This window comes from Mesocricetus auratus, unplaced genomic scaffold, assembly GCF_017639785.1.
Source record: "Mesocricetus auratus isolate SY011 unplaced genomic scaffold, BCM_Maur_2.0 Super-Scaffold_100004, whole genome shotgun sequence".
NCBI lineage: Eukaryota > Metazoa > Chordata > Mammalia > Rodentia > Cricetidae > Mesocricetus > Mesocricetus auratus.
Genome location: NW_024429189.1, coordinates 72,134,502 through 72,149,150, shown reverse-complemented (window position 1 = coordinate 72,149,150; position 14,649 = coordinate 72,134,502). Strand labels below are relative to the sequence as shown.

At 38.1% G+C, this 14,649-nt stretch overlaps 1 protein-coding gene across 1 annotated transcript in view; it reads right to left on the bottom strand.

Annotated features, from left to right (window-relative positions):
- Positions 1–14,649, bottom strand: part of Ccdc73 (coiled-coil domain containing 73) — a 108,704-nt gene that overhangs the window by 23,182 nt on the left and 70,873 nt on the right. Inside the window, exons 9-11 of the mRNA XM_005064544.4 lie at positions 10,093–10,221; positions 9,428–9,487; positions 7,427–7,531 (exon numbers count right to left, since the gene is read on the bottom strand). Of these exons, the coding sequence (XP_005064601.1) occupies positions 7,427–7,531; positions 9,428–9,487; positions 10,093–10,221 (294 nt within the window). The remainder of the gene's footprint in view (positions 1–7,426; positions 7,532–9,427; positions 9,488–10,092; positions 10,222–14,649) is intronic.

The following is a 14,649-nucleotide window of genomic DNA, read 5'->3' as shown; positions in this document are numbered from 1 at the left end:
ATTTTGCAACTTGTGACAAGAACACTCTTCTCTGTCCCACTAGAAACAATGCACTTTGAAACACCTAAATGAAGACCTACTTAGATTTCTCTATTTCAGGATAATGTGAACATTTTAATTTAATACATATTTCCTTAATTCACAGTTATATATAGGATAGTTTCTAAATATATAGTGTTGATAATTAATAGGTGCTTAGTATTTTAGCATTCTAACAGTATCTATTTATAAATGGATAGCATACTCTATTTTAGAAAGTAGATCAATGTTTAGGAGAGAGATGAGAGAACATACCACATCTCTATTCCAGGAACATCATGTTCTTAAAACAGTATATATTAGGTGTGTCAATCAATTACTCCTGGTTCATACCCTATCTTAAAAATACCACCTCCTTCAGGTACGTGGTTGCACTTCTTTGGAGCCCTTCCATCCTTCCATTACAACTTGATTTAGTATTCTCAGTTGACTGTACAAGCCAGGTTATCAGTGAGGATCCCCTCCTCTCCCTCAGTCTCCTGTTTCCCAGATCCCATGGTCCCATCTTTATTTCCTTTTCTGGGTAGAGCAAACCATTGTCAGCAGGTATGGATGGTAATTGTTTCTGGGATCCTCCTTGTCTACTGAGAAACTGGATTAGCCGAGTGCAGAACAACTCTGCTTTGGAGATTTCTTCCCAACTTCTGCAGACACAACTACATTTTTTTCTACTGTCCAGTTTTGTCAATGAGAAAGTTAAGACAAATGTGTTATTCTCATTCCTAATTCTTTGCATTCCATACTTTTTTGCAGTTTTAAAATTGTCTTTTTAAATATGTAATGTACATTTTATAATGATATACACATATTAGACAAAATGAACTCATACCCTGCAGGCCTGTGAAACTTTTTGTATTGTTTCTTTCATCATTCTTTCTCCTTCTATTTTCTTGCTTCTCTTTTTCTGAAACATACCAGACTCTTTAGACTGATTCCTGAACTCTTTTCCTCTCATTTACATCTTCTTAACTTGTATGTACATGTGTGTATGTACAGGAAGACCAGAGGTCCACTTCAGGTGTTATCATTCCTCAGGAACTTTTCTGAAACAGCATCTCTCATTAAACTGGAGCACCAACCAGGCAGGTGACCTGGCTCGCCAGCCAGTAAACCCCAGGGACCTGCCTGTCTCTGCCTCCCAGTCATGGGAAGCACACACCACCATGGCTGGCTTTTTTGTTTGTTTAGTTTTGTTTTTCAAAAAAGGGTTTCTCTGTGTAGTCCTGGCTGTCCTGGAACTATCTCTGTAGACCAGGCTGGCCTTGAACTCACAGAGACCTGCATGCCTCTGCATGAACAATCACTGCCCGGCACAGACCTGCTGGACTTTTAGTGGGTTCTGGGAATTTAACTCAGGTCACTTGAGCTACTTCCAAGTTTTTTTTTAAAGATTTATTTATTTATTATATATACAGTGTTCTGTCTGCATGTATTCCTACAGTCCAGAAGAAGGCATCCGGTCTCATTACAGATGGCTGTGAGCCATCATGTGGGTACTGGAAATTGAACTCAGGATCTCTGAGAGAACAGGAAGTGCTCTTAAATCCGAACCATCTTTCCAGCCTGATACTTCCCAGTTTTATCCATGTGTCTATTGATTTTACTTTCTAAACAACTATCGCAACATAATCTAACAATCTTTCTGTGTTTATGAATTTCTAATCCTTGTCCTGTGGGTTAGTAAGAATTTTTCCTATAAGCAGTTTTAGCTTTACATGCTTTTTAGACTCCTATTTTTGTCTGCTTGTCACATGAGAGACTTTCTTCTAGTGTCCAGTAATCCTTAATAATCTATTCATACTTAAGAATGAGGTATTTTAAAGATATTCACAATTTTGTCAAACACTGGACTTCACTGTAGGGAGTTCTGGCTGAACTATTTCTTTGGGAACACATAAATGAAGCAACCATAGTCTTCCCTTTCGGCCAGGTTAGTTTCCCCAGAAAAGAATCTCCTGGGAATTAGAATAGTTGTCCTATAACTGGGAAAACTACACTGGCAGATTAGACTATTGACTTTATTTTCATTATAATATTTCCAACAGTGTTTTGACAAATAGAGAAAGGAAAGGGAAAGGGGAGGAGAGGTAAAGAGAAGGAGGGCAGAAGATGGGGGAAAGGAAAGGGAGGGAGGGAAAGAGAAGGGGAGAGAGAGGGCAGAAAATAGGGGAAAGGGGGAGGAGAGTGAAGGGGCAGAGAGAAAAATTAATAGCTGCCATTTCTGCTAGTGACAAGGTCAATTTCAGGCCACTACTATTTTGACAACTAATTTCCCGACTATAAGGGAGCCCCAGCATACCACTAGATCCCTTTCAACCTCAGTTCTCAAACTCTAAGCATACACCTCCAAGCCTAAACCAAAGAGGAGAGAACCAGTACCTGTGGGGTCGAAGAGGGAATGTGGGGTTGCAATGGAGTCTTACACAGATATTCTCATCTGGATCTTTCAACTATATATCTCACTTCAAAGGACACAGAATACTACAGATTCCTGGCCATTTCTGGATTTAGTTTTGTTTGGTGGTGTAGAAATACAATCCAGTGTCTCACTGTCTTAGGCTTTCTAGTTCCATGTCAAAACCCATCATCAAGAGAAATCAGGGCAAGAGCTCAAACAGAGCTAATGCAGAGGCTATGGAGGCGTGCTGCTTACTTGCTTGCTGCCAGTGGCTTGTGAAGTCTGATTTCTTTCTCTTTTTTGTTGCTTCCTTTTTTCTTTCTTCCTTTTGCTCTATGTTTTGGAGCCTGTCCTGGAACTTGTTTTGTATACCATGCACTGCCAAGTGAAGCCTGCTTTCTTATAGCACCCAGGACCACCATTCCAGGAAGTAGCACTTCCCATTGATCGGAACCCTCCCACATTAATCAAGAAAATGCACTACAGGCTTACCCAGAGGTCAATCTAGTGGAGACATTTTCTCAGTTGAGGTTCTCTTGTCCAAAATGACTCTAGTGTGTAACAGGCTAACATAAAACTCAGTGCTAGGCAAGGATCCTACCACTCAACTACATCCCAGGCCTCATTTCCATGACTTTGAATTAGTTTTCTATTTCCTGTTTCTACTAACTATAAATCTAGTTCACTTTTAAAACCTTTTATGTTTCTTCCATCATCTCCATGTCCTTGTGGATTTACAGCCATTTTATAACTGTTTACAAGGCAGCAAAAGTGAATGTAGGTTTAATTAATCACCTTCACCTAACCAGGTAGTTTCTGACTTGGGAAGAGCCTGAGTTTATTCATGGTACAGCACCGATTCATTTAATAGCACTCAGCAAGGTCTTACTGTATGCTTGACACTATCTCACACACTTAATGATCCTTCAGTTACAATGCTGCTGTCTTCATAGAGTTTACACTCTATCATGAATATAAACACACATGAAAATCTGTTATTTCCAACTGAATTAACAAATCTGAAAAACATCTGCAAAAAATGATATGGTCAGAGGTCACACTGAAATCATGCATTAAATGCTTTAATCATCAAAAAACAGTAAATTGCCCTAGTTAATGCAGTAATAATACGATAACTACAGGAATAAAATATGAAAATTACTCTTAATATTATGACTATAGGAATATAACTAAACTTACAACTAGAATTTAGATATCTATGATCTTTCTAAATTTACTGCTAAAATCATAAGACAGATGACAATATAACTGCAGAAACTGAAAACCAGTCGGCCATTATTAAGAGCAACGATCCCTTTTAGTACAGGTGGAATCAGAATGCTCCTCAAGAAAACACTTGCCGTATCTAAGCAATGTAATCCTTAGCAACAGCTCAGCATTAATATTTTGTTATGCAATACATCAGTGGTTCATAGACATCAGTCTGCAGCTAAGCACTGATCCATGACAAACTTCTCTCATCCATGGCCAAATGTGATTATTTGATTTTTCTTATAATGATCTGTCCTTTATCTCTAGATTATCTTTAAATACATATATTTTTAAATGTTCTGTTTTATAAAATGATGGTGATGGTGGATGATAATGTTTGAATTCTTAGTGGGTCACTTGACAATATTTTGAAATGTACTATGATATTATATAGCTTTCTATATGATATCAAGATACAGGTAATAATTGTAATAATTAAAGAGAAAGGCATTTGAATACTTAACATATTGATAAACACAGTTAAAAGGTCCTAGGGCCATACTTACAGACTTGGTTATTAGCTCGAAGCAATGATCACTATAAATACCATAAAATTTTAGTATAATTTTTGTACAACTAATTTAACAAACTTTCTTAGTTTATATCACTGTGAAAACTACCATGATTAAAGGTAACTTGACAAGGTAAGGGTTTATTAGGTTTACAAGTTAGAGTAGATGTCATCAAGGGAAGTCAGGGAAAAATCTGGCAGCTAGAACTGAAGCCAGGAACTGTAGCAGAGACCATGGAGGGACACGGCTTGCTCTCCACTCTGCAAGGATTGCTCAGTTGGTTTTCTAATACAACTCAGGACTATTCACCCAGGGGTGGCACCAACTACATTAAACTGTGTCCCCCACCACATCAGTTACAAATCAAGCAGATGTTCCACAGACATATTCACGGCTAATCTCATGGAGGCAATTCCTCAAGGGATGTTTCCTCTTCCCAGACTACTTTAGTTCATATCAAGTCGAAAAAAAACACATAACCAACACACAAATTTAATAGCTGTCATGCTTCTATAAAAATACGTTGAATCTGGTTGATGGTGATGCACACCTTTAATCTCAGCACTCGGTAGTCAGAGGCAGGTAGATCTCTGCAAGTTCAAGGTCAGCCTGGTCTACAAAACTACACAGATAAAAACAATTGAACATATAACACTAAGAAATAGTACTGGATTAGAACCAGGGAAAAGCTGTAACATTGTTTTTTCCACAATTTATAAGACCCCAAACAATACTGCTTACATTTTCTGAGTCTCTATTCCATCATAAAATAAATTAGCTAACCTCTAATACTTGGGCTCACCCACAAAACTATGTTTAAACTCCTTTACATGGATTACTAGGTGACCTTGGTAACAGCTACTTATAATGAATTTGAGTCAGACATGATGGTATGTGCCTATAAACAGCGTTCTGTAGGCTGTGGTAAATTATATGCTCTTGGGAGAGGGTGTGAAGAGGTTCTTGCTTGTAAAAGTTGGTTTTCTACTAGCCTTTTATAAGGATAGGTGAAAAGGTTAAGGGGATGAATAGCTTAATTCTAGCAGTCCACTTCTCTCCCTCTGTATCTTTGACATTTTAATTCCTATATAACCAAAGACAGGCATAACCCTTTATACGATAAGCCATAGGGCATCGACAGCTAGATTAATTGGTTTGTTCTGCTTAAGTTTAGTTCTATTCAATAATTATGGACAAACAAAATTTGTGTGACCTGGTACAAAACAAAAAGGCAGAGTAAACATGTTACTAGAGGTATTAAAATAGGCAAATTTTCATTTTTCTCTCTCTTTCATAGGACATTTCATTTTCTATTTAATAGCATGGTTCTTTGGACAAGGAAAAAAATCACAGAACAAATGAAGTCCCTCACAGCTGCCTAAAAGCTTCATGACAACTCTGCATGAGCAAGAGTCACTAGCTTCTGGACCCCACTTCTTCCTTCCACCTGCTTCACCCATATATCACATTCCAGCCAGCAAAGGAAGCAATCTTTCCTTTCCGTGGGCTCTCTACACAAACCCAAGGCCCTAGGAGGGTAACTGCTGCAAGATTAGAGTGCTAGGCAGGTATTGATTCTGCACTAGACTGAATACTCACTCTGCCCATGCCAAGGTGCTGCGAACCTGAAACAGGAAGAGCCATGCCTCCCCAGAGTGCCACAAGGTACATGTACCCACATCAAACTTCTTCTACTGTACCTAGGCATTCAGTACAAAGTAAGGCTTTCCAAAATTAATGAAAAGATGCAGGGAATGGGTGGTTAGACAAGGGACCAAGGCACCAGAAGACAGAAGAACCAACAGCCAAGAACCAAGACTGAGAGACAACAGAAACAAGAAAATGCCTGTTGAGGCTCCCAGCCTCCAACACAAACTTCCATGCACCATGAGATTTAATTTACAAAACATAAATTCAAAAGATAAAATTCATTAAAAGCTTCAAAACATTGAGTTCAAAATTAAACAGAAGGAAGACACTTCTAATTGCAAGTCTCTCTGTGACCACTCAATTAGGGCTCACTCATGAAGCTAACCCTAAATCTCTATGGTAACTATCCCTACAGGGGAGATGGCTATAATTGTCATAGGAAATGTTTCAATTTACTGTTTCATTTGCTGCTTAGAGAGCTCCCTCAAAAGGGCATAAATAACTTGTATTGACCACCCCATTTGCACATGCCCCAGCCCCTGGTGAGATAATGGAATGGTCATGTCATCATTTGGCACAGTTAAACCCAGGCATGTTCCTTCACCTGAGCACAAAACCAACAAAGTCTCGTCACCTTTCCAAGGCCACATTCTTCTGGAACACAATACATGTCAAGCCTCGCAGACACAGATTACTCCAGAACTTTGAAAGTCTTTTAAATTTCTAGATCAGACCTGAGCATTACTCTTGTTCTTGGTAAATTTCCTCATGAATTGCCTTCACTTTACTCTACTGGTAACAGTGAAGGGACTCCCCGTTGTCTATGGCACCTCAAGCACCCAGCCAAGGAATAAGATAGTAGCCCCCTTCATCTCACAATGAATCTTCCTTGTAGACTCCTTATTTAACTGGATCCTCCATGAAAGACGGAGGCAAGAGAGAAGCCTCTTCTTTTGGAGTGTAAAGTCCAAAATATTAGTAACCCTAAGTCTTTCCCTTCCAATTATTTTCTACCTACTGTGAAGATGATGCTGAAAGGACTGGGCTAACAATGGTAGTTTGACCATATTCTGATGAAGATAGGCCTCCAAATGCTGAGACTTGGTTCTTTTAAAATGTGACTGACACTTTTTCATTTCAATCTTTGATTTTGACCTTGGCCAGAGTTCTAAAACAAAGAAAAATTCCACTTATGTCATTACAAAATGAAGTCATATACTAGTTGGGCATGGTGGCATACTCTTTTAATCCTTGCACTAAAAACAGAGGCAGATGGATCTCTCTGAGTTCGAGGCCAGTCTGTTCTACGATGAATTCCAGGGCAGCCAGGACTATATTACAGAGACCAGGTCTCAAAAAAAAATTCAAGCCAGATATTGATAAAATTTAACATTTAACTAGCTACTCAAATGTTAAAAATATATTACTTTAGACATTGTACAGAAAACTGATGAAGGAATCTAGCATCTTACCTTTTAAAGTCAAATGATAGAACCAGATACTTAAATGCAACTAAACAGGGGATAGAAATATATTTAAACAATATATACATAACCTGAGTATTTTCTCTCAGCACCTTCAATTCTGCATTGACTTCAATATTAGCTTGAGTTTGTTGCTGAAGTAATTGCTGCATATGTTGAAAAGAAATGATGATATCCTTCAAAAATATAAAAATAGATTATGTTTCTAAGTTCATTATCCAGATATATTTCTAGGTTTCTATTTGTTTGTTCATTTGGGATTTTTGTTTTGTTTTGAAACAGGGTTTCTCTGTGTAATAGAGCCCTGGCTGTCCTGGAACTCACTCTGTAGATCAGCCTGACCTCAAACTCACTTAAAGGTGTGTGCTACCATTGCCTGGCACATTTCTAGTTTTTAAGAAACTAATTTACTTAAATTCATTTTATGTGCATTAGGGTGAAGATTTCACATCCCTGGAACTGGAGTTACAGACAGACAGTTGTGAGCTGCCATGGGAGTGCTGGGAATTGAACCTGGGTCCTCTGGAAGAACAGCCAGTGCTCTTAACTGCTGAGTCATCTCTCCAGTCCCCCACACTTCTAGTTTTTAAGGTACTATTGTTATAGCTTAATTTTGATGCTTTACTATTAAACTAATAGTGCAAATTTACTATCAAAATAATTACAGTTATACAAATTCTATTAAGTATTATTTCTAAAAGTTCCCTAACTTGTAAAGTAAGTTTTTGAAATGGACCACAAATTCTAAGACATTACTGAACAAGGTAAAGAATTAAAAAATGAAATAAACTTGTTGCCTTACTCACCTACAGATACAGGAATATATTCCTAGTAATATTTCACGTGAACTATGATATTATAAAATGATTCGGTAGCTTAGGGTGTCACCAATCAAATGAGGGTAAAGCAAGGAAGAGAAATGACAAAACAGGAGAAGAGGGGCTGGAGAGAAAGAACAGCAGTTTAGAGCACTAAACTGTTGCCTTTGCAGAGGACCCAGGTTCAATTTCTAGCACCTACATGGTGGCTTACAACCGTCTGTATCTCTAGTTTCAAGGGATCCAATGCCCTTTTATGACCTCTGTGGGCATCAGCCACACACATGGTACATATATGTATATGCAGGCAAAACATTCATATAAATAAGATAAATCTAAAACAATTAAAATAACTGTAGTTTTCCCAAACTACTTTTTAAACACAAGAAAAGACTGAAATAAGAAATTATTCTAAAAGCATGCATGGTATATTAGTACATTTTCAGTAATTATTTGCTAAGGTACCTCTGATCTATCAAATAATAAAACACTTCTGAAAAATGGAAATTTGGCTAGGATATGTGACTGATGCCTGTAACCTCAGCACTTGGGAGACTGAGACAGGAGGATTGCCAATGAGTTTGAAGCCAGCATGGGCTATATAGTCAGATCCAGGCCATCCTATACTACAAAGTGAGACCCTAATTCAAAAAAGAAAAAAATAAAGAAGAAGAAAAGAAAAACCTGGGGCTGAAAAGATGGCTCAGAACAAATGGTCCAGTAATTAAGAGCGCTTACTGCACAATCTTGAGGACCAGACTTGGTCTCCAGCATCCACTTAACAAGCCAGGCACCCTACAAGCATCTGAAACTCCACTTTGGAAAGACTGAAAGGTTCTGGTCTCTGCATACACAAATGTATGCTTGCATATGTGAGCACATACAAGTGTACACACTAAGACATAAACACACAAAAAGTAAATGTCAAGGCATATGCCTTTAAACCCAGAAGGCAGAAGCAGGTGGATTTCTCTGAGTTTAAAGTTAAGCCTGATCTACATAGCCAATTCCAAAACAACTAGAGTTACCTAGTGAAACCCTGTATCAAATAAAGAAATAAATAAAATATTTCTAATAACAAAAAATTGGAAGTATACATTCAATTGGTTAAAAACATATAAACATGTCCACTCAGTACATGTTAGCTAAATGCCTGCTCCACACCTAGGTAAGTATCATCCCACATCTACTTCCCATCTTGTTACTGGTTTTTGAAACATTAACTGACTTCCAAAATATGTGAGGATTGCTTACCTGTTTTTGTTCTCGAATATGGGCAATCTCTTCATTAATTTTCTTATTTAATTCCAATTCCTTCAAAGTTGAAGAATTTTAAAGTTATGATGTAAAATTTAGTAAATTGTATATTCAATTCAGTACCCATCTTTGTGTTGAGACATTGACTACGATGAATTAGGAAGCCCAATATAGGCTAGTACAAACATAAACATTAAAACTATAAAATTTCTCATCTTAAAAGTGATTTAGAGATACCACTGTGGCATTTTTTTTTTGGTCTTATGAGACAGGGTTTCTCTGTATTGTTTTGGAGGCTGTCCTGGAACTAGCTCTGTAGACCAGGCTGACCTCGAACTCACAGAGATTCGCCTGGCTCTGCCTCCCGAGTGCTGGGATTAAAGGCGTGCACCACCAACACTCCATTAAAGGGTTTTTTGGACTTTTGTTTGTTTGTTTTTGACCTGATGCTACATTTGAGTAGGATTAAAATCATTACATCTGAATTTTGTTCTAAGATATGCTAATGACAAAAAGTCAAATAATTTTTAAAAGATTCATACCTTAATTTTTACTATATCTACTAATTTTACAAATAAAAAATATTTTGTTCAATAATTCTAAAGTTCTCATATGGTTGGTTAGATTTAATTTTATAAACTTGAGTAAATTTAGACAAATACCATGTTCAGTCTTTCTTGAAGCTCTTCATATTTTTGTTCTTTAATTATCAGATCTATACTTTCTTCTTCCATCTTACGCTGACATTTGACCTTGGACTTAATTAATTCTGAAGCTACTTTCCTTAGTTCCTTAACATAAGAAACAAAAAGGAAATTCAGTATACATATTTTATCAAAGCAAGACATTTTCATGAGTTTCTAAATCTTTAAAATTATACTTCAGAATTTAACAACAGAAGTTTTTTTACATAAATCTTTTATTAAAGTTCTTTTTTGGCAATTTCATATATGTATATAGAAGCTGGTTACTCTCTCATATACCCCATCTTTTATCTCCCTCCCACCACTGTCAAACCTCTCCTCCTTAAAAGTCCCTTCTTCACATTCAATGTCTTTCTGTCTCATCTTTTGACACACTGACTTTTAACTTGAAAGTCTTTGTGTTCATGGGCTTTGAACTATCCACTGGAGCCTGGTGGGCTCATTTGTGGGTACACAAATGAAGATATTGACTGCCTTTCTCCCAGACTCCACCAGCAGTCAATACTTTAGACAGAATGGTGTATTATCACACAAGTCTCTTCCTGATCCAAGACTAAAGACAACAGGCTTAGTCTTTCACAGGCCCAGTACAGGCAATTATAGCTGCTAAGGTCATGATCGCAATGGCTATGTCATGTCCAGATCATATTTTACAACCCTTCTCTAAATCCTCCTAACTCTTACATTCTTTCTACCTCCTCATCCACAATGTTTCCTGAGCCTTAAAGGAAATAGTGTAAATGTTCTACTTAAAACTAAGCCCTCAACCATCATTTATTCTTAGCATCCAGAGCAATATGTGTCTGTATATTTAATGGCAGTTCACTGCAAGTGATACTTCTCTGAAGCCTGGGCATAGCATTTGTTGGGTCTAGCCCAAGGAACCCAAACATTCATAGATGAGTAAGAGGCCAATAGAACAGTACAGTCACTGAGGGAGGAGGAAGCCCAAGCCTGTGGCATCCAGGAAGCTCAAACAGATGCAGCAGAAAACAGGGATGCAACCAGAAGAGGATACTTCAGTGCTACATGCCATAGCTGCATACAATTCTATCTTAATCCCCAGGCAAAATCCAGGAGAATTAGTCTTAGTTCATACACCACTTTTGGGTATGCATACTGCATAAAAGAATGTGAAAATAACAATATGGATTAAGCAGTAGGTCTTTTCTTTAAAAAGCAGGTAGTTAGATTACAGTCAGGCAAATAAGAACTCTCAGCTTATATTAAAGTAACTAAACAGGGCTGAAGAGGTAGCTCAGCTGTGAAGAGCACTCACTGCTCATGCAGACGATGAGTTTAGTTCCCAGCACCCTCATAACATTTCACAAACATCCTTAACTCCAATTCCAGGGGACCTAACAGCTTCTTCTGAGCTCTTCAGGCACCAGACATGTAGATGGTACACCTAAATACCTTCAGGCAAAACACTTGTACACATAAAATAAAAATAAAACAAAACAGAAAAACAAATTTAAACAACAGAAGTAAGACTTGAATTAGGGAAATGTATGAAATGAATGCATATCCTCCATCTGACTATCCTTACTCACTTGCCATGTTCTTCATACACTACTCTCTGCCCTATATCATGGAGCTCTATGAGAACAAGAAATACTCTATCCTCTGGAGCCCAGTGGGGTTAGATCTGTGGGAGATATCAGAGTAGTAGCTCCCTCTCCAGACCACAATCTAGTAACAGCGGCCCATCAGGAATTCACAGCTCAACCTGCTGTGTCATCGCTACAGTTTTCTCCAAGTCCCACCGCTTCATTCACTGTCCTTTCAGGTGAGACTGTGGTTGCCATTGTCCCTCCACTTCTATCCGTAGGATGCTTCCCCACCCCTTGTTTGTTCTCTTAACTCTGTCAACAATTATACAAACATCCTCCCCATTAAACTCTTCCATTACCAACTCCAATGCGCCATCTGTTTCTTGTTCCAGCTCCATTTAATACAAATAAAAATTTTAAAGACCATCTAAGGATAGGAGAGGAAAACAAAAACAAGAGCAAGACACACAGAAAACTAGGAAATAATACTGAATATATAGATGGTGGAAGAGGGGGAGGAATTGTGGTTGCATAGCTTGCAAGTGGATTTGGCGGGCAAAGGAGAAGTACCAAGTCGAACATACCTTCTACCTCTACCAACTACTTACTATATGTCAAGTGCGTGTAGCTTAGTAAATTAGTTTGTTTAAAAGAGTGGAAGAACTCTAGAAAAAAGAACAATGGCTTGTGGGGACACCAGACCTTGAGCAGAAACCCACTTCCCCTTTGGCCTGGGAGCAGGCAGCTGTGAGATAATGTTTACTGAAAACAATTCAGTGCTATAAAGCTCTTGATAGGGCTCCTTTAAGGGCTTGCTCACTGAAATACCATGACTTTGATCCCCCCCTACGGCTAGATGCCTCTTCCTGCTCCCTGCTGTGTCTCCCTGATTCTGGGGCCAGTGATTAAACCACCAGCCAGGAGGGTGAGAAGTTGGAGAATTGTATGTAGATGGATGGCAGAAGTCCTTAAAAAGGGAAGTGTTTTTTTCTTGGGGAGTTCTCCTCCTAGCTGACTTGGGAAGCATAAAGTTTTCTTAAAGGAACCGACCGGTCTCTGTGTCATCTATCCCGACCACCTCGCTACATTCTCGGATGCAGGCTGCACAGCAGGTGTGACAATGGCTAACTGATTATCAAGCATTAACCCCACCATGAGATGATGAATGAGGCAGGTTAGAAATGTAGGGAAAATATAGGACTAGGGGAACAGAAAGGAACCCCTCATCTAGGATTCTGATGAACCTCCTGTCGGTTGAAATCAAGAATTCCAACATTATTAATGTTTGCTTATAACTCTTCTTCTTTCCCAGCTATAAGCTGCCAATAGAAACCCCATTTATAGTAAAAAGCATGTACTAAGCTTTTGCGCAAACTTAGGAGCTCCCAGTTTTTCTTTGTCAGATATAATCCATCTAAATCATCTCTAGAGTCACCCTATAATCTTATTTATAAAAAAAGAAAGACAAGATATATAAGCAGCTGCCATGGCCATAGCAGAAGAGCAGCAGGTGACAATTGAGGTTTAAGGTGTCAGCACACCAGGAAGAAACTCTTTGATGGGTGAATCTCATTTAGGCAAGGCCATGGGACTACAGACCCCAAAATGTCTTTTGCCTCTGCTGTGTCTTTACATGCTTGTTACTGCAATATTTCTCTTGTGTCTAGCATGGTGTAGGTGATGTGGGGAAATCTCCACTTCCTGTAATAGTTGTGTGTCTATCTCTTGGAACCATCTTATTCTACTGAGCATTTTTATCTGTGGATTTTCAAGAAGATGACCCCTCCCAACTTACTGTCTAAATTGACAATAATAATGATGGCCTATACAGAGTTTCGATTACTAAAAATACATAAAAGGATATGTTTCACAGCAGGGCCTGTGAGTTTCACTTAAGGAGCTGTATAAATTGTAGCTCAGGTTAGTGATTAAGAAAAAACAGTTTCGTCCCAGTAGCCCAGCTGGTTTAAATTCTCTTAACCTCAATGTTGAGAGATGTGTTCACAAGTTTTGGAGCACATCAGAGCTGAGACTAAGCTTTGAAAATAACAAAGTTGGACTAAGAGGTTTTGTTAAATGGCTTTGAAGTGAAAAAACCCAAGAAGATAATCTAAAGTTTTAGAAAGGGACATAGTTGAATGTGGAACTCTTTAAGGTCAAGGAACAAGAACAAAGCAGCCCAATTATCATTGGCTAATGTACCATTCTTGCTAGGATTGGTTGATGACAAGAGGCGGTAATTAATTCCTTATACTCATTTCTGCCTTCATTGTTCTGATTTAAAATACTATTAATGAATAGGTACATACCCTAAAGATTTAAAGTAGAGCTGACTAATTCTTTTTCATATATAAAAGTTTAGGTTTGTGATTCCTGTAAGATCCCTTATAAGATTACCTTTTAAGATGAGTAATAAAGTAATTGGCCCTTTCTTTGTAACTACAAAACGCAGCCTGCCAGTATAAGACCTAAAGGACAAGAATAGCTTGCTTGCCCACACAGTTAATCTATAACAAGTTGCTTGGGTATGAATGTATGTGGGTTCATGGGATAATTTGTTTTTCACCTGTAATATATAAAATGTTTAATCATGTAAGGAAGATGAAAAACATGTTTTTACCTGTATTTATTATAATCATTCACTTGAAAAACAGAATGTAACCACACTGTAATTCCTATATTGCCTGAAAAACTTTGTTGGGATATATAAGCTGTAGGGGGAAAAAAGTATATAGTAGAAATGCACACAGAAAGAATGTGAGCGAACAGAGAATAAAGAAGGAAGTCATCAACAGAGTGTGTGAATGCCCTTTTCCCTAAACCCCTCAGATAGAAAGTCTCAGCTTATACCAACTCTGAGGATTCCTCTCAAAGCCCTGTGCTGCTGGAGGTTGGTCCCCAGACAGCAGCAAAGCAACCTTTTAAGATGTAACTTGATAGCCACCAAAATTATATCAAGGGC